This window comes from Camelina sativa, chromosome 17 (assembly GCF_030686135.1).
Source record: "Camelina sativa cultivar CO46 ecotype springtype chromosome 17, ASM3068613v1".
In the NCBI taxonomy this organism is placed as follows: Eukaryota; Viridiplantae; Streptophyta; class Magnoliopsida; order Brassicales; family Brassicaceae; genus Camelina; species Camelina sativa.
In genome coordinates this window covers 32,469,264-32,490,436 of record NC_141896.1, presented here as the reverse complement: position 1 = coordinate 32,490,436, position 21,173 = coordinate 32,469,264, and the positions used below count along the sequence as shown (strand labels likewise).

Here is a 21,173-nt window from a genome sequence, read left to right as displayed (position 1 = left end):
ACCATCTTCAACAATTTCATACTTCCCATTCTTTCACTAGACCTTGATTTTACTTAAACACATTCCTCTCCTAAAGACTCTAACCTTTTCTTTCTCTTTTTCCTCTTTTCTTTTCTTTTTCAAAGCAACCAAGTCCCAAATCCAACAAGTAAACCACCTAGTCCTATCTAGTTTGAAAATTGCAAACTAGAACTACACAAGGCTTTACTCTTGTCAGCTCAAACCTAACACTTTCTACCAAGCTTAACCCCAAAATAGGCCTCACACACACAAGAATCAAAATGGCTTGAAAGAAGGGTTGGTTAAGGGTAGGGGAAACTGATTTTAATGGTGCAATCAGCTACTTGGATCAACAAGAGTGGTAAAAAGGAGAAAGATGATCCAAATATGTATATGGTATCCATGAGTTTAAAGCAATGCACAAACTGATAATTAAAAGTCAATATTAGGTTCTTATAAATAGGAAATGACATCAAATCACAACATGCTTCAATTTAGACCAAATGCAATGCAGGAATTCAAGGCTTGGTTCAATCTTATGCTTCTAACCACTCAACTAGCATCAAAGTACTATTAACTTGGGCATTGATCCTAGTTTAGTGCATTTAAACCTAACAAGGCAAAACTCATCATAGATCCCTAATGCAAATATTAAACAGTCCTATATGATAACATGCTAAACAAGATCCTAATATGCAATGCAAATTACATGAACACTTTTTTTTTTTTATGAAGATTTTTGCAAAAAATTTCAAATTTTTTTGTTTGTTTTTCGATGAAATGAAAATATAAACATGAGTAAGAAAACAAAATACAACATCAAATACTATCTCAAATCCTCCCCCAAACTTAAATTACACAGTCCACTGTGTAAGAGAAATTTGCAAGAGGATTCAAGACTAAAAACAAAATGAAACTAGATATGCAATGGTAATTACAAGGGAAGGTGATAGTGTTACCTCATGGATTGTGGAAGAAGCTGTCCACATCCTCATTCATGCTTTCATAAGTGTAGTGGGGGTCTTGTGGTTGAATTGGAGAAGGAGATTGGGGCAACTCGACTATATCCATCGACTGGTTCGGTCGAGTGCACGGTCAAGTGGGTCGGTCGAGTTGGTGCAGGAAGGAAATATTGCTGACCTTGCTTCTGGTAGAATTGCTGCAAGAGGGCTAGATCCATAAAGTATTGGGGTGGGAAGGGAGGGTAACCTGGATAGCCTGGATAGCCTGCTGGAGCTGGGAAACCATAAGGAGGTCTGGGCAAGTACTCGGCCGAGTGCATTGGGGGTACTCGGTCGAGTGGCTGCTCGAGTGAGCCGGTCGAGTGCCTTGGAAAATGTTGTTCTCGGCGACTTGAACCTCTCTCCTCCTCTGAATTGGCTCATGCATAGAAGCTCTAGCTGGTTCCACTGGGTTTCCAGCTTTAGACAGTGCTCTTGTTGAGCTACTCCTCCTCAAAGGGCTAGAATGGCTTGGTGATGAGTTTCCACTCTTCAGTTCAACAATCTCCCTTTTTAAGCCCTTGATGGACTTAGTCATTCTTCCCACCTTCTTTTTCAGCTTGTCAAATTTATTCTCATGCCACTTGCTCCACATTTGTAGAAGTGTTAGCCTCTTGTTAGTCTTCCTCACTCCTCTACTATCTCTAGGGCTTGGCTCATACTCTTTAAAATAGAATTGCTCTTCCCCATTAGCCATTTCCACATCTCCAGCTTCATCAACTCTCACTTGAGCTGCCCCATCAAACAGAAACTCAGCAGCTGGCCAAAAATCAATGTTTTGCCTCACTTATGGTGGTAAGAGCTTTGTTGGGTAGGACAAGTTGAGCTTTCCTAAGTGTTGGAAGCTCAAAGTTGAAGAGGTGCTTCCCTTGGTGCATCTCCTTGGCTAGTATGAGAGTGGAGGTGAGATAGTTGGAGTCAATCCATCTTTGCATGACCTTCTCTCCTTTAAGTGGTACCTTGGCAGCTAGTAGCATTGGAGTGATGATGCCTCCAATGGTTAGAGTTCCCATTGAGCCTCTCTTGTGCAGCTTGCTCACCCAGCTTCTATAATAGATCAATTGGTCCATGAGGACCTTAGCAAGATTAGTCTCCACACTGCTCCCAAGGATAATGGTTCCATTCCTTGCTTGAAGGATGATGCCATTGAGTGCCGCATCAATCATCTTGAGCTCACCCTCATTCACATTTCCAGTCTCCTTCCTAGCAAAGAAGGTGTTTGTTAAGGCCTTGTGGAAGTACCTTAGGACTGGGCTCCTTATCCGACTTGGAGGATGGGTAAATGTTGCTATCTCCAATGGTCTCCCAAACAGCAGAGAGCTCTTCTCTTGGTATAACCATGCTCCTCTCACTACCAACTTCAAAACCAAAGATCTTGGCTATCTTCTTGAATGAAAGCTCATATTTCTTCCCCTTGATGGTGAAGTCACAACAACCAGCTCCAAATTCTTTATCCTTTCTTGAGTAGAAGTGCATCTTGACAGTGGCCAATAACTCACAGCTCTCTTATCTATACCCTTCCATGCACAATCCCATGAACTTGCTTAGGTTGCACTTCTCAAAGAGAGATTCTACATCTTCAGCAATCTCCAGCTTCTCCATGGTCTCCTTGTGAGGGTATCTTGTCCCTTGAAAGCTCATTCTCATGAAAGCTTCATAGAGCTGTCTTAGAGTTAAACCACAAGATTCTTCTTCTTCCTCCTCTTCTTCTCCTTCTTCTTCTTCTTCTTCTTCTTCTTCCTCATTCTCATTTTCAACTTCTTCTTGTTGAACCTCAGCTGCTGGCCTCTTCTCCTTTGCCTTGCTTCTCCTCATGTGCTCTCTAAGAGTGAATTCCATCTCTTCTTCACTTTCATTTCGCTCAGGATCCTCCTCAACTGGCTGATGTCTCTTACTCGGCAATCCACTTGACCGCCTACTCGGACCAGCACTTGGTCGAGTGACTGCTCGAGTAGTTGGTCGAGTACTTCCACCAGCTTCTTTTCTTGATGCAAGCTTTGCATCACGTTGATCTAAGGAGCGATCAGCAGCTGGGTGAGATGCTCTTGAAGACCTTGAAGACATTTTCAAATAGAACTGAAAGGAATAAACTCAAAGCTTAATGTTAATAGGTTAGTGACCTAAAAACCAAAAGAACAAAGCTTTGAGCAAGAAGATGAACTTGAGAGAGATTTTAAGCAAGAATTTGATTGTTTTAAGCAAAATGAGAGAGTGTGAGAAGAATAGGATCAGTTTTAGCTCTATATAAAGAAGCTAAGGGGACAAGGAGACAAGGGTGGAGCGTTCATACCATTCAAATTTGAATTGGGAATCTTTGACTCACTTTTTGCTGCCACTCGACCCCACCACTCGACTGCACGTGGTCGAGTTCCTTGACCAAAATTTGAAATTTGAACTTTTTTCTTCCCCCACTCGATCATGCAAGAGAAATGGGAATCGAGTGGGCTTTGGTTTCCATACAACTCGATCGAGTACCTCTGGTGGGCCGGTCGAGTGGGCCTGCGAGTCCACTTCTACAAGTCCAAATCTTTCCAAACCCATCTACACTCTCATTAAATAGCCTGCCTAACACAAACATAAAAGAAAAGAAATCAAAACTACAAGGAAAATTAAGCATATGTACAATGATACCTTAGGGACTTCCTGCCTAGTGAGCTTGTTTAAAGTCACTAAGCTTGACTTTGATGCCTTTTCAGGCTTGTTTTAGAGACCAAGGAGGTGATGAAATCCTCCCTGGCACCTCTTGATCACTTTGGTGTTCCTTCTTGATCACTACCTCCTTAACACATGAACCTTGTTTCTTTTTATTCTTGAGCCTTGGTCTTGCCTTCTTCAAAGACCTCTTGTTGAGCTGAACTTGAAGATCCTTCACTAGATCAGTCAACTCTTGAACTGAGCCCTTGAGCTTTTCCACTGATTCCTCTAAGATGAGAGCTTAGCCCTTTAAGTTTCCACTTCACTTGAGACCTCATAACCACCTTTATCCTTGATAGTAAAAGGTTGATCATCAATGGTAGGCAAGTTGGTTGGGTTATAGATGTCAAATTTCATGTTTAAACCCTCAGCTATGTTCAAGGTTACAAGACCTTCCTTGACATCTATAACAGCTCCAGCAGTGGCTACGAATGGTCTCCCTAGAATGATAGGGTCTTCAAGCTCCTTATCCATCTATATAACCACAAAGTCAGTGAGAATTCTGGCCTTGCCTATCTTGACTGGAAGGCTTTCCAACTTACCAACCACATCCTTGTTTGATCCATCATCAAGACTTATGTGAAGGTTGGTGGACTTGAATTCAGTGTGCCCAAGTTTTTGTGCTACAGAGTAAGGCATTACACTGATAGATGCTCCCAAGTCACATAAGCACTGGTTGAAGTGAAGATAGCTAAATGAGCAAGGTAGATAGAATGGACCTGGATCTTCAAGTTTAGTTGGGATCATAACTCCCTCAATCTCTTCAAGATCCTTCTTGTCTTGATTTTGAGCTTTCTGCTTTGACATCTCAAGTAGCATATTCTGATAGAGAGGATATGGAACATACTGTTCCAAGGCAGGTCCTCTCTCTTCTTCCTTAAATGCAATGACAACCTCTTCCTTCAAAGCCATCACTTCCTCTTTCTTATCAAAGACAACCTCTTGTTGTATGGCCATCATTTCTTTTTTTTTTTCTCAATGATTTCCCTTAGTTCCTTCAGCTTTTGTGATTTAAAACGTCCTGGGAATGGTAGAGGTAGTTTGTAAGCAGGAGGGATGTACTTAACAGGCTTAACAGCTTTAGTGCCTTCAACTCGATCGACCACTCGATCAGGCACTTGGTCGAGCACTGGCTCGAGCACATGGTCGAGTGCTTTGACGGCTTCAGTCTGCTTTGAAGAATCTTTACTATGGGCTTCAATAAGTGACAAATCCTCCCCAGCTTGAACCTCACTGTCCTCAGTGACATCTTCCTCATAGACATGAATGGCTTTAGCAGTGAACTCCCTTGGGTTTTGAACAGCTTTTCCAGGGAGTTGATTAGGCTTTGGAGCTGAAGTAGAAGCAATGTTGCTCTCCATGTACTTCACTCTAGAGTTAAGACCTTCAAACTTCAAGCTGAGATCATTATACTGAGAAGTCAGCTTTTGGTTCAGCTCAGCAAACTTCTTTGCATCCTCAATCTGCCCATTGGCTTGCCCAAACAACATTTGTTGCATCATAGCTCTCAAATCTGGTTCTTGGCCTTGGTAGGTCTGAAACCCTGGAGGGGGACACAATTGAGGCTGGAACCCTTGGTGTTGTTGCTTGGGTGCATAGTTGTTTTGATGTTGGGGCTGTTGAGGCTGTTGAGTTGGATAGACTTGATCTTGAGGATTGGCTACATTGGTGCTTCTATAGGAGAGGTTGTTGTTCTTGAATCCTCCTCCTTGATTGTAACCCTTGAAGCCTCCTTGGTTTTGCATGTAGCACAGCTCAGCAAACTCTCTCTCTCCATCTTGAACTTGAGAGTCTTCTTCACCAATGAAATTAATGGTCCTTTGTTGGCTAAGGAGAATCTTGTCCAACTTCTCATGAACAACCTTCAAGTCCTTCTTATACTTCTCATCTTGATCATTGGAGACAAACCTTACTGTTCTGTCATAGTCTTCATTGTAGTTGCCATCTGATTGAGCTAGATTCTCTACCAACTCCCAGCCTTCTTCTACATTCTTGTTAAGGAAGTTGCCATTGGAGGCTATGTCCAAAAGCATCCTTATCTTAGGTAGAATTCCTCTATACAAGGTGCTGAGCAAAGACTCATTACTGAAGCCATGGTGAGGACACTGAGTTTGGAAGCCTTTTAATCTTTTCCATGCTTCACAAAACTCTCATTATTCCTTTGTGCAAAACCAGAATTCTCATTCCTCAACCTTGCAGTTCTAGCATTGGAGAAGAACTTAGCTAGGAAGGCCTTCTTACAAGCATCCCATGTGGTGATTGCTCCAGTTGGAAGTGTCTTCTCCCATAGATGAGCTTTGCCTCCAAGTGAGAAAGGAATCAGCCTAAGCTTGAAGCCATCTTCACTTACACCATTGATCTTGGTGAGACCACAAATTCTGTCAAACTCATCAAGGTGGTCTAGGGGATCTTCCATTGGCAAACCATGGAACTTGTTTCCTTGAATCATAGAAATCAAACCACTCTTGATCTCATAGTTGTTGTTGGCAACTGTAGGAGGAACAATACCAGCTCTTTTGTTATGTGTGTTTGGTGCATCCCCAACACTAATGTTCCTTGCCCTTTGAACTTCATTAGCTTGTTGCTCCATTAGCAACTGTTGTTCTTGTTCTTGGAGGATTATTGTTCTCTGTTGTCTCAAATCTCTTGGTGGTCGGTTGATGTGATCAAGGAGCCTTTGAAGATTCTGACTACCCTTGAATCTTGTTTGCATCAACTGACTCGATCGCTGACTAAGACAGGCACTCGGTCGAGCACAGGCTCGAGTGGATGGTCGAGTTGACTGAGATGAGAGGTCTAATTGTATCCGCGGTGTGGCTCGATCAGGTACTCGATCGTGCAGACGGTCGAGTGGTTGTTCGAGTTGTATGTCGAGTTGGTACCTGAGACTCAAAACAACCAAGCAGAGGAAGAATCTTGATCAGTAGTGATCAAAGGGGATATAGAACTTAATCTTAGACTTATGTAGATCCTAAATGTCACAAACAAAACATCTAATCTCTTAGCATGCTTAATGATAATCTCTAGATTTAGCCTTATCTAGCAACTTAGACATTGGTGTGATACTAAGAAGCTTAAGATCTACCCTTACCCTCTCAGATATAAGGATAGCATAGAGCATATATAGCCTAGAAGATATCTATAACAAACAAGCTTGACCAATCCAAACAACCACAACCATTATCCAGCCTAACCCATCCTTAAGATCTAAACACACTACTCACAATCACAAAACATGATGAACAAAATCATAAACCCAGAAATCAATGAAACTTGCATGATTAGATACATGAGATAAAGATCTACAATATTGAAGAAGGAATCAAACTCAAAAGCTTAATACTTTGAAAGTTATTCAACCAGCAAGTATCAAAGATTTCTCTTGTTTTCTCCTAAAGTGGCTAAGAAATCTAAAACAAAGGAAGACAAAAATCAATAATTCCCAAAAGGTAAATACTAGGTTTAATGATTTTCTAAAAGGTTCCTCTCTTTAGTGGCTGCAAGGTACAAAGCTTTATATAGAAAAAGGAGGGAAGCCCTAAAAATGCTAAAATATAAAATAGAAGGGCGGCTTGGTCAACTCGACCTGGTGCTCGGTCGAGTGCCTGGTCGAGTGACCTCTTCTTCTGCTTTTTCCATCCAGTCGAGTCCATCTCCGTACACGGTCGAGTGTCTGGTCGAGTGGACGGTCGAGTGGAACTCCGGACCTTGATTCTTCAGCTCTAACTCCCTTGTTTTCTTCTCTTGATAGCTTCAATCTTCTTCAGCATTCCTTCCATGCTTCTTAGGCTCCAAAATCACCTGTTCATGCAAGAAACTATGTAAATGCAATGCAACTCTACCCTAATGCATAAACAGTCCTAAAGCTATACAATAAAGGCCAAACTAGATAGCAAATGATGCAAAAGAGGTGAAAATACTAAGGGAAAACAAGGTAAAATATATGAACATCACATGTACTCGGCTTCAGTGGTTGACATTGCAACAGCATACTACAACACATAACTCATCCTTATAGGTGTTTCAGCAATAGTAAATACATACCCTGTTGTAGACCTATTGTTATCAAGATCACCTGCATAATCTGAATCAACGAAACCCACGACTTCTACTTTGCACTCATGTCTTCCAAACATGAGACCACGATCTGTGGTACCCTTCAAATACCTGAGAATCTATTTCACTGTATTCCAGTGCTCCCTCCCATGTTTAGACATGTACTTACTGATTTGACTAACAACTTGAGCCAAATCTGGTCTTGTGCAAACCATCACATACATCAGACAACCAACTGCACTAGCATAAGGAACTTGTGCCATGTTTCTGATCTCCTAATCAGAAATAGGGCACTAACGTGGTGAGAGCTTAAAGTGATTCGCCAGAGGAGTAGACACAGGTTTTGCATTCTTCATGTCAAACCTTTCAAGTATCCTCTCTATGTAGCTTCTTTGAGATAACCACAATCTCTGAGAACTCCTATCCCTATGAATCTCCATCCCAAGAATCTTCTTTGCAGCACCAAGATCCTTCATCTCAAACTCTTCTCCCAGTAGCCCTTTCAACTCAACAATATCATCCATGGATTCCATATTGCTTCCAACAATGAGCATATCATCAACATACAACAGCAAAAATATGGGAGAAAAAATTATTACCAACGTTCCTCACATAAACACAGCAGTCATACTCACATCTCTGGTACTCTATCTGCAAAATGTAAGTATCAAAACGTTTGTACTACTGTCTAAGAGCCTGCTTCAGCTCGTATAAAGATCTTTTCAGTCTGCATACAAGAGCCTCCTCTCCAGACTTGACAAACCCTTCAGGTTGCTCCATATAGATCTCTTCCTCTAAATTCCCATGGAGAAACACTGTCTTCACATCCATCTGCTCAAAGTAAAAATCCCAACAAGCTACCAGTCCCAACACAACACGGATGGACGTGTGTTGAACTACAGGGGAGAAAATCTCGTCATAATCAACCCATGCCCTCTGTGAGTACCCTTTTGCTACTAATCTCGCCTTGAAAGTTACAACTTCCTTCTCAGATACTCTTGTTTTCCTCTTGAAGACCCACTTACAACCAATTGCTTTCTTCCCCTTTGGAAGTGTTGTAAGCTCGCATGTCTGATTCTTGTTCAGATTAACTGTCTCCTCTGTCATAGCATCAATCCATTCTTCCTTTTCAGGACTGTTAATAGCTTCACGAAAACTTGATGGATCATCTGTATCAATCCATTCTTCCTTTTCAGGACTGTTAATACCAATCTGCTTCCGCTGCTAGTCTAGCTTCACTAGACTCCTCTTCATCCTCTGCTATCTCTGAACCAGTATCAGCCTCAATGGTTACAGGAACTCATTCTGAACTCACCTGCAGCAGCATGTACTGCTCATCAAACACCACATCTCGGCTCATCACTCTTTTCTTAGCCTTAGAATCCCATAACTTGAAACCTTTCACGCCTTTCTCAAAACCCAGAAAAATGCACTTCTTGGACTTAGAATCCAGCTTTGATCTTTCATCGTTGGGAACTAACATATAAGCTGGACATCCAAAGATTCTCAAGTTTGATAGATCAATGTCAACCCCAGTCCATACCTCTTCAGCAACCTTTCCTTCTAAAGAAACCTTTGGCGATCTATTGATGAGGTAGACCGACATGTATACGGCTTCAGCCCAGAAGATCTTCGGGAGTCCTGCATTCAACCGCAAACAACTTGCTTTCTCTGCAATAGAACGGTTCATCCTTTCACTTATACCGTTCTGTTGTGGTGTTTACCGCACTGTAAAGTGCCTCTGAATACCCTGCTCCTCACACAGCTTCTGAAACTCTCCATTAATATACTCTGTACCATTATCAGACCTCAGATGCTTCATCTTCCTCCCTGTTTGGTTTTCCACTTCAGCCTTCCAAATCTTAAATTTTTCAAAAACTTCAGATTTCAGCCTCATGAAGTAAACCCAAAGCTTCTTAGAAAAATCATCTATAAAGATGACATACTATCTGCTTCCTCCTAAGGAATGTTCCCACACATCAGAATGCACATAGTCTAAAAGACTCTTTGTGGTGTGTAGACATGTCTTGAAAGATGCCTTGGACTGCTTCCCCATCACGCAGAACCTACACAACTCCATCTTACAATTCTTCAAACCATCCAGAAGACCCCTCTTGTGAAGTTCAGACAAACCATGCTCTCCAATATGCCCCAACCGCATATGCCATAGAGCTGTATTATCTGATTCAGTTACCACGGCTGCAGCTCCACCTACAACCATGTTTCCAAGTAAATGATAAACACTCCCTACTGTGAGCTGACCCTTCATCAACACCATATCTCCTTTGTGTACGTTCACACAGTTATCATCATCAGTTTCAAACCTGAATCCGTCCCTGTGAAGTGTACCAAGAGATATCAGATTCTTCTTCACTGCTGGAAGATGCCTCACTTCAGTCAAAATCCTGAAAGTGCCATCATGCATCCGAATTTTGATCTGTCCAATACCAACAACGCTGCAGCTTCTATTGTCAGCCATTCGAACAGTACCAAAATTTCCAGCCTGATACGTGTCAAACCAATGCTTGTTTGAAGTCATGTGGAATGAACAGCCTGTATTCAGTATCCAAGAATCTGTGTGATTGCTTGTAGTCACTGCAAGTAAATCGAACTCGACCTTCACTGCATCTTCTGCCTAAACCACGTTCGCAGAATTAGATGAACCTTCCGTCTTGTTCTGCTCCTTGTTCAGAGGACAGTCCCTCTTATAGTATCATGGTTTCTGACAATTATAACAGATTATCTTCTTCATCTTGCCACCTCCCTGCTTTCCCTTGTTCTTCTGTACTCCGCTACCCTGACTTATACTCACATATAGTCCATCACCTTGAGGGTTGTCACTGCTACCACCACCATGCTGTTGGCGTCGGTTATGATGCCCAAGCAGCGAGTCTGTAGCCGACTGCAGACTTATCGTCTCTTTGTCAGCCAATAGTGCAATCACCAACGTCTCATATACAGGAGTCAAAGAACACAACAATAACATTGCCTTATCCTCGTCCTCAACTGTAACACCCACACGCCCTAGATCTCCAGTGATCTGGTTGAATTGGTTAATATGCTGGACCAGATTTGCTCCTTCAGCCATCTTAAACCAATACAGCCTCTGTTTCATGTACAACTTGCTAGATGGGGACTTCGACATGTACATCTTTTCTAGCTTATCCCAGATGTATTTTGAAGATCTGAGCTCTAGAACTTGATGCACAACTTCATCTCCGAGACATGTTCGTATCATTGAACCCGCCTTCTCCGTCATCTCATCCCAGTCATCCTATGAGATCGCTTCTGACTTTGTGTTTAACAAAGCTTTCTTCATCCCTTCGTGATTCAGCATGTCCTTCACCCGGGTCTGCTAGAGACAAAATTTTCCTGTTCCATTGAAACGTGGAACCTCAAAATTTATGGAACTCGTCGTTGAACTTGGTGCTCTGATACCAGTTGTTGTGAATTCAGATGAACAAAACAGAATAAGAAAGCAGTAAAGAGAAAAACAGAGTGTTCTTGAGGCGAATACCCTTTGTCTAGGTTTTATATTATTAATTTGATAACCAACCTTACAAACCCCTAATCTCTTTATATAAGCCTCAAAAAATCCGATACAATAGGAAATATAAGAACTTGTAAATTTTCTAGAATCTATTACACCGTACAGCTGCCTACACCCCCAAAACCTAACCCTAAGTTACCTTGAGTCGGTCTCTATAAAAGCCCAGTAAAAACTTAGTAAAAACCTTGTATGCCTTACACAGTCTTGTATATTTTTATAGACGTCTTCAGAGATTTCAAATCACTTTAACAACATTTTATAATATAAAAGTTGAAAGAAATTATAAAAAAACATGACCTGCTCCAAGATTACGCATATACCTTAGTGATCAACACGACACAAAAGCCATTAAAAATTTAAGATGCAATACCCAACCCTATGATCACTTCGCCACAAATTTAAAAATAACGCTCTTTGCTCATGTGCAAAAACAAAAATAGCTCTGGCTACGTAATCATCAACGATTTGATGATCATTAATTAGTTGCTTCACATATTAATTTTTGTGTTATTTCACGCATCTTCTGCGTTGTATCTCATTTTATAGAATCCGTAGTTATTTGTAAATAAAGATCAATGTTGTTTACTCAATATAATACAAAAAGGTCTTTTAACAAGATGATGCATATGATCCAAAAAGGAGCTTTTATAAAATAGCAAATAGTAAAAAGCGACCAATATTTAAAAAAAAAAAAATACATACAAGCATGCATAATTGTAACAATATTGTCAGATTTAAAAGAAAATGCCGATAGAGGAAAAAAGACCATGCTCAAGATCATTTGAACCGAAATCGGATACCTTTTTTTCGTCATTATACCCAAAACAAAAAAGATTTGTAAATTTTTTGTTCTACTTTGCCTATATACTAAATTACAATACAAAATCTAGCGCAAAGATTGTAAGCTATATGTGATGTTCAATTTCAATGACGTCTAGTCTATTAAAAATTGAAATGGACATACATTTTTCCTTTTTCTTTTTCTTATATGTAAAGAGAGTTCATAATAACTGATACAGGTTTTTGGTCTCTACGATCGCTGAGCAACATTACATCAATTATACTTTGTTATACGCAACCAACATGAATCATATATATGAAAGTTGGCCAACTTTCTCCATATGAATGTCACACCATCACACCAAAAAATGACCTGTGTCTTCCTACATTTTTTAAAAATTAATCAAATTAATTGACGGAAAATCAAAAGACACTCTTAACTGATTATTTATAACTAATTTCATTTTGGGATCCACAACTAATTATCATATGTATATGGCTTTCTCTCTATTCAATTTAATACATTATGGTAAGTTACTAACATTGACATGGAGACGTTAGACGTACCAACAAATTCAAGACATGACACTCTCATATATACAAAGTGAAAGATCTAAGAGTGTTTACAGAAATGACTTAATAGTTTTAGCTTTTTTTTTCTCTTTCATATGAAAACTCATGAAGCAAATGAGTAATTATAGTTATACATAAGTTGTTTAAATTATGTCAATCCAGGTTTTAATCAAGAGTCTACCATAATGCATGTAGTTCGAGTACTAGAACATGAAAGAGTATATGCCTATATGAAATAAGAAATTGTTTCTTAAGAATCAAGCTAAGCAAATTTGAAGCATTAACCATATAAGTAACATACTTGAATAGAATTGTATCAGTATATCCTATATTATTTTTGTAGGTATAGAAATAATCAGATGTATATATGAAAAGGTATAATTGATATTTTGAGTCAAAGATGAATTTTACCATACAAGTTGTAACTAAATATATCTTAATTTATTAACTACATAAAAATACACAAAATAACAAAAATTAACAACATGAATAGACAACATAATTATTTTTGAAACAATTTTCAATAAAAAGAAAGATAATTTTTTTAAAAACAAATTTTAAAACAACAACCCGCTCTTAGTGCGGGTATTCACCTAGTATATATAAATATCTTTAAACAGATATAATCAATGTAATAAATTTCCACAGAAATCAAATGAGAAAAGCAAGTGTAACAGCCGTGGGACTTCATCTAGTGACTATATAATAGCAAAGCGAACCAAACATAATGGGGGTGCTTTAGAACGAGATACACACACATAAAATAGGGTACTCTTAAAGGAGCCACGCATCGCAACCAACAATGGCACCCACAATTGCTAGAAGGCCACCAGTCACCCCCAAAAAAACCGACCATACTTTTAGCGTCAATAAATGCATCCCAATTTTCTTCTTTCTTACCGAATCAACCAATTCCGATCCTCAACCTTGGATTCATTCCCTTCCGCACAAAGCCAAGAAAATCAACAAACTCGGTATGCTCATATCCAGCTTCGGTCCTACCGGTGTCCACTCCAGCTTCAACAAATAGCTAATCCTACTTCGATATTCATCACTCCATCATCTTTCCTCTCTTTTTAACATGATTTCATGAAGATTACAGTACATCTCTTCTATAACTCTGCATAAATTCAAAACATTGTTGTCCTTTTGACTGTCCATCTTCACATCGTTCTCCACCATTTCACGTTCTAGCTTCTTGACCATATCTTTTTTCTTGAGCTGACCGTAGAGACTAATCATCGAGTTTCAACACAAGCTAACCTCCCCTCATAAGTCATGAACACATCTTTAGTAATATTCTCTGATGGTAATTGCATCATATCGATTTTTTCATATCTGACATCAAAGCTCATTATAACCTAAACATGCTAATGATAAACATGGGCTATATAATATACAACCCCGGCCCCTTCATGCATCGACCAGAAGTATAATACTTAGAATACCGTTCTCCTTATATGGTTCTTGTTCTTGAGCTGATCCCAATGTTAGCACCCGACACACATCAGAACTTCTTTTAAGAGGTATCACTACAAATATTGGATGACATAGCTTCGGCAAATGTCACAAATAAAATTTGTAGCAAATATTTGCGACTATTTATTACTAATTAGTGACAAAATTAAAATAAAAAAAATTTGTAGCAAAATTGTAACCATTTGTAAATAATAGTGACAACCGTAGATACTAATAAAGTTTGTGGTAATTTGCTACTAATAAGTAACTATATTTTTGTAACAAATATACTCACTATTTAGGAACGTGACTAAATTTGTAATAATTAGTTACTAATTATTTTTTTGTGGTAAATTAGCTATAAATAAGTAACAATATATGTGTGACAAATATAATCAATATTGTGTATCATAACAAAATTTGTAATAATTAGTTACTAATTATTCTTACAAATTATAATGTAGACATAATTTTAATTTCAAATCCAGTAAACCTAAAAAAATTAACATCACTTTATTTATTAAATGATATGATAATTCATTTTTAGCATCATTTTTTTTAGTTAGTATCATTTATATTAAGGGAAAATTATAAATAAATGATTTTTTCCAAAAATTTGGCCATTTACACTTTTTTTGAAAATTGTCAATTGTGACGAAAATACCCCTACTAACAGAAATAGTGAAATTTTTAGGAGTTTGAACCAATAAACAAACAGAAAACCCATGTTAGTATACAACTGTGAAAAAAAAAATTTGAAAAAAAAATGTTTTGGGTGTTAAAAATCAGTTTGTAAATTGCTGATTTCTGGTCTAAATTGTTTAGAATAGACTTTCTACGATTTTTTCTCTTTCTGAAACATTTAGATTGTTCATTCCACAGTTTGTAAATGTTCTACGAAGTTTAGACGGAAAATTTGTTCTAAAAATTTCAGAACTTGAATTTTGTATGTTCTACAAAATTAAGAATATGTATTCTACGTTTTTCTTCATTCTACATCAATTCAGAATTCGTTTTCTACGTTTTACCCTATATACTAAAACAAGTAGAAGATATATCATAGAAATTTTTAGATTTTGTAATCTGTAAACCTTAGAATACCCTAAAAATAGAAAGAAAATAAATTAAATAAGGAAAGTGAATATTTTTAAATATTTTCTAAATATTCTTAATTTATGGTTAAGATTTCGTAATTATTATTTAGATTTGTTCTAATACATTTTAAAATGCGTATTCTAAATTATTTAGAAGATAAATAAATTAAGAAAAATCGACATTATACCTTAACGTGATCGGTCACCATCTCTTCCACCTTCCACAAAAGCTTTCACTTACCTGTTTATGATGCAAATCTATGTTACTTGTGGTGTATGGACACTGGATGCCAAGAAGGAGTGGAGATTTATTGATGCTGAAGAAAAACGTGCTAGATTATTGACTTTGCAACCCACTAAATCTCTTGAAGAGTTGAAGGTTATGGTTTCAGAAGACTATGAAATAGAGCAAAATATGTTTGATGTGGAATTCAGTTATCTACCCATAGAGGTTAAAGTTGATTGTCCTCCTGTTGTATTGACAAATGATAGAGGTATGAAAAATTTTCTTGCATATCTGAAAAAGATAAACATGATTCGGTCGTGTGTTACATACAAAAGAGTAGTTGATGGTGATAGGAGTAAAATCCAGTTCGATCTGAATAAGTTCCCAGCTGATAGTAGCAATGGTTGTAATGTGGAAGTTGATGTGGGAAAATAAGTAGGTATTATTTCAAGGAATTCACCTAAGCTGACTAATGATGTATTAGAAAAGCGTACTGATGCTAATCTTGGTGATGCTGCTGTTTAAAGTTAGAAGATTCAATGGTAAAAAAAGGTGAATATTTCGAAGAGTTTTTTCTCAATTTCTCGATCCCTTCTGTTTTCTTAATTTGTCGAGACAAAGTCACAATTTCATTATTTTCTCAAGACCCATTACGAAAAATTAGGCTCACTAGACTTATTTTCTCAATTTTCCTTATTTCGATTTTTACTGATTTTAAAATTTCAGGCGACAAAAAAACAACAAATTTTATCTGAAAATAGAACTAAGGGTATAATTGGCTATTTTTATATCCAAAACCCTATATAACCAAACTTTTCAAAAAAAAGTATAGATGGCCAAATTTTTGGAAAAAGATCCTTTATTTATAATTTTCCCTTATATTAATCTATATTAATTTTAGCATCACTTAATAAATAATGCCAAATATTTTATTAGTATCAGAAAATAGAAATGATGTTAATTATTTAGTTAACATCAATTCTCAAAAACGTTGTTAAATATTTAGTTAACATCAATTATCAAAATGATGCTAACTTTATTATTTACATCATTTCTAAATATAAATTTTGTTGAATAATACTCTTTCCTTTTCACCTTCCACACTTTGAAAAAATCAGACCTAATTTTCTCTCTGACATGGTTGGAGCGTCGATTTCAAAAGCTTCCGGCCAAGGAAATGGATCTCACACCATTCTCCCGCAAAAGAGACAGCTTTCTTCTTTATCTCCCAGTGACAGAACGAACAGAGAGGGTAAGAAACGCTCGACGATGCTAATGGATCTTGAGATTCTCGATTGTCCCATTTGCTGCGAAGCCTTCACAATTCCTATCTTCCATTTGACCCGACATCTAACATTCATCTTGTTTCAGCCCAGAGAAGAGAGAGAGAAAGCAAGAAAGAAAGAAAGAAAGAGAGAGAGATTGCTTAGATCTAGAGCCAACGATAGCGAGCCCATGTATCTCTCTCTCTCTCTTTCTCGCATCACAGCGATCCCTCTGTCAGACGAGAATTCATGGAATCCAAAGCAAACAGAGGATCCCTCTTTCTCGCATCACGTCATATCGCCGCCGCAAACATCGGCAAAGGTAAGTCTCGCCCCTTGTTCCTTAATCTTTTCTATTTCCGATTCGTTACCCTGTTCTAGGGATCAGAAAGTATCAAATTAGGTCTATTGTCAATGTTGTTCAGATTTGTCATTTTATGGGTGTGGTTCATCGAGATCTCAAGCCTGAGAATTTATTGCTTTCTAGTAAAGAGGAGAATGCTATGCTTAAAGCTACTGATTTCGGGTTGTCTGTCTTCATCGAAGAAGGTGAGCTATTAGGTTTTGTTTTTTGATGGAATTATCTTTGGATTGATAGTTTTTACGATTTGGTATGTCAACTGTTTGGAATCTTGGCACTAGACTGTCTTGCATAAATCTCTTTTAGTATTTAAAAACTGCGTTTTCTTTGCTTTAATCATGATGTAGATTTGTGACTTATGTTCCAATGCATAGGGATCCTCTGATAATCACGAGAGATGCATCCTTACTAAGCTCAAGCAACAATGTAGTGGACACGTTACTTCTAAGATGAAGGGCATGGTTAGTTTCTCTCTTTGTCTCTTTTGGCTGTTGCGGTTAGGGTTCGATTTGTTCTTGTTGCTGTTTTTTTCCTTTGATTTAATCTTAGTTTCATTTATATTTGTTTGACTTAATCTTCATTGTTTTTTGTTTTGTTTTTTTGTGGAAATTTTTACCAAGTATGAAAGACATATAAGAAGGTTTGCGAGAGTTTTATCATGTGTTGATCTTTCTGCCCTCAAAGCTCAAAATTCTGGTTCTTTTTGGTTGCAGGGGAGAGACATTTAACCATAATGCTTTGGAGGATGCACAGCAACATGCAAATCCTAATATGAGTATTATGCTAATTGGGAACAAATGCGATCTTGCTCACAAGAGAGCTGTTAGCAAGGAGGAAGGAGAACAGTTTGTCAAGGAACATGACCTGCTATTCTTAGAAGCACCTGCAAGAACAGCTCGAAACGTCGAAGAGGTGACACTGATTCTTTGAAAATATATGTGTGATAATTTAATTTTGTGTTTACATTACTTGCCAGTTTAGGCTACACAGACATGGTGTGCATAGTTTTTGTATTTTTACTTTCAAGTTTGTTTGTGAAACATTTGGGTATCTAGTTAAGATATTTTGTATGACTATGTGAGTCTTTTGGAAATGTAAGATAAGAATGCTTGTGGTAATTGAAAATATTGGTATTGGGATTTATTGGTTTTAAATTTGGAATTTCATTTCACATTTCTGATTTTTACAATTTTATAACAATTATACTGAAACCAAAATTAAAGCAAATTGACACTGTTTTATTGATAGCAATTTTGTAGCAAATTTGTTACATATTAAATATAGTCTTTTGTAACTTTTAGTGACAACTTATTTTGTGGAAATTTGTAACAACTAGTTACAATATATCTGAGACAAAATTGAAGCAAATTGATACAATAATAATTGTAGCAAATTTGTAGCTAATTTGCTACGATTTCTCACAATCGGGTATTTTGGAACTAACCTATAGGCGCAAATAAATTTTTGAAGCAAATTTGTAGCAAGCCAAATTTTGTGACAAAGATATGTACATAGCTACAATATTATCGGTAGCTATACAAACCAATATTTGTAGTGTATGCACATTACTTTGTGTTTACCTTCAACCGGATCGTATCCTAAAACGATTGTTATGTCATTCCAGCTCAACCTCGGTTTGGTTAAAGTTGAGATCTGTCTCGTGCTAGGGTTCCAAACTATCGGCGTTGCTGATATCTTAAGCAGATCAAACCCTGGACAGATTCCGTAGGGGAGAAGTTACTATTTCCTTCTGGGAATTTCATATAGGCTGAGAACAAAAGTAAGACCTTTTAGAATTCTGAAGTGAATGCTGATGTTGCGGAATCGAGGAAACAAACAACGTAACTTGTCAGTTTTTTGGAAGCATATTAAAAGAGTCGGCCGTGGGTATGTTGATGATCGATGGTGATTGATAACCAAAGCTTCGACACGCAACGAAGCCTTGCAACAGATTTCTCAGGCAGCCTTAAGAGTATCTGATGAGATACTACTTGAGGAAGAAGATGATGTAGCCATGGTTTCATTTATATTAATTAGTGGGAATATGTTTTCTTGCCCATGTTTTCACGTTCTTAACTAGTTGGTAATTTTTTAGTGTATTTAAGCATTCTCTATTATGTACTCGGACATGAAGAAAAAATTGCAGTAACTTGTTCTAAAGTCTTTAAAAACCAAAGTGTTCTTGTCTTTGTTCCTGATAACATTGATTGATAGGTCTCAGTTTAGGACAATCAATGTTATCAACAACAAAGACAATGTCATTTTTGTAAATTGGTTTGTTATAGCAATGTCAATAATATGTCACTATAATACGAAAGAATTTCAAAAACCAAGTATATTAAAACCAGTGTTCAAGAAAGTGCTATGCGGTATCTGGACGATGACCCAACGCTAGGTGGTTTAGGCATTTACAATATAAGACATTATATAGATGATATTATATATAAATTTATGTAAAAATATATGTTAAAAATATAAAACATAAAAAATAATAAACTAAAATTAAAAAAATGCATTTATTTAATTTAGATGAATAACATATGAACATTTGTAAATATGTATATGAATATGAAACTTAAAATTTCAAATATATGTAGTTAAAAATTTAAAATATATATTAAAATAATATTATGTGATTTTAAGCAGTCTAAACGGTTGTCTAAACCTCTACTGAGCGCCTAGACGGCGCCTAGACCGTTTTCTTGAACACTGATTTAAAACAAAAAGTATAACAATATATTAAATTACTCATAATATAATAACTCGCTTTTTAAAAACCAAATTCGCAAAATTATGTTTTATAATGACGTTCAAGTCATGATGTAGAATATACATTGTTGAAATAACTTCACGTACATAAACTAATACAACATATTATATATATATATATTTTTCTTTAACAATAAAAGATTTACTCAAACAAGCCAATAGGAAAAAGAAGAGTTAACATAAGTGATAGCATGCAGTTGAGTACGAACTTGTCGTGCTAGGCGATCCGCAAGTACATTTGCATTCCTGGAGATCAAGGTCGAGAAACGTGAGAATTCCTCCATATACACCCTGATGTCATCTAGATAGGCAGAGAAAGCCGGCCAGTCTGACAGTGAAGACACCATCTTCACCAAATCCGAGCAGTCAGTGAGAAAACTACATCTCGGAAATCATGGCCGATCATACATCGCATAGCCCACACAAAGGCTTCAACCTCAGCGTGAAGCGGTGAGAGACTTCGCTGAAAGTTTGAGGCACCCATGAGCGGAGAAGAATCTTGGGACGACCTACAAACCCAGCCTGCACCTGCAAACTTGTCTGTGTCTTTCCAAGAACAATCAACAAAACAACGGATTCCAGTAAACGCAATAGAAAGAGGGACCCCTTCCTGGAACAACCGAGGTTCGAAACGCGCTGGGGCCGTAAAACCCTCCTCCTCCTCAGCCTGTGCCGCAAACCATGCCGCCGCCTCACTGGCCGCTAACCATACTATCTCGTCCGACCTTTCCACTACATTTTTGAAAAACTTCGCATTCCTAGCTTTCCAAATGTACCATAGTAGCCAAGGAAAATCTACAGCCTGAGACCCGGGGTTTTGTGTCCCAAGAAAATGATCCACATTTGCAAACATGGAATCTGTGGGAAAACCAAGTGTGCCCGTCGGAACATTGGACCGAGCCCAAACCTTACGTGCAGGTGGGAACTTAAAAAGGGCGTGGTTGACAGTTTCAAGAGGAAAACCACACCGAGCACACTCCAAATCACAAGATATACCCCGGCGACTTAATTGCTTGGATTATTTTTCATGATTCTATATAAAATAAAATTTAACCAGTGCTATAGCACGGCTACTTATCTAGAATCATTAACAATATAAAACTTACAAAATAAGTGTCTTTTTCAAGTCATCATATTTAGCATATGGTTTTATTGCATAATATTTTATCTTAAAAAACTTTTAAAAACAATCACATAAATTATATTTTATAGAAAAATTACATTATAAATCAAATGAATTTCAAACCATGCTCTATCACGGGTCTTAATCTAGTAACTTATTTATTATGTTTTCCTGTGAGAATGGTTTCGTAATAGTGGGAAAAGGTTATGTATTTACATATGTT

General features: G+C 37.5%; 2 protein-coding genes, 1 non-coding gene and 1 pseudogene across 6 annotated transcripts; 2 read left to right on the top strand and 2 right to left on the bottom strand.

Moving 5' to 3' along the window:
• The first annotated feature begins 5,783 nt into the window (after positions 1-5,783).
• LOC147924612 (small nucleolar RNA R71) lies at positions 5,784-5,889 on the top strand. The gene has a single exon (XR_015587916.1). It is a non-coding gene; the product is annotated as a small nucleolar RNA R71 (small nucleolar RNA).
• Positions 5,890-13,892: 8,003 nt separating this feature from the next.
• LOC147924611 (putative F-box protein At1g47765 pseudogene) lies at positions 13,893-19,082 on the bottom strand (annotated as a pseudogene).
• LOC104758070 (uncharacterized) lies at positions 16,465-18,199 on the top strand. 4 transcript variants are annotated; one of them, XM_087493864.1, is made up of 5 exons: positions 16,465-16,684; positions 16,804-17,019; positions 17,123-17,246; positions 17,433-17,519; positions 17,772-18,199. In XM_087493864.1, exons 1-4 carry the CDS (start codon positions 16,610-16,612, stop codon positions 17,441-17,443), a joined length of 426 nt encoding a protein of 141 aa, XP_087349990.1. In that variant the 5' UTR covers positions 16,465-16,609; the 3' UTR covers positions 17,444-17,519; positions 17,772-18,199. The 4 variants fall into 4 exon arrangements, with proteins under 4 accessions (XP_087349990.1, XP_087349988.1, XP_087349989.1 ...); XM_087493865.1 differs by having other exon boundaries at positions 16,510-16,684; positions 17,406-17,519; XM_087493862.1 differs by having other exon boundaries at positions 16,483-17,019.
• Positions 19,083-20,176: 1,094 nt separating the features above from the next.
• Positions 20,177-20,680, bottom strand: LOC147924610 (uncharacterized). Its single transcript, XM_087496855.1, has one exon. The coding sequence runs from the start codon at positions 20,678-20,680 to the stop codon at positions 20,177-20,179; it is 504 nt and encodes a 167-aa protein (XP_087352981.1).
• Between the last annotated feature and the right edge of the window lie 493 nt (positions 20,681-21,173).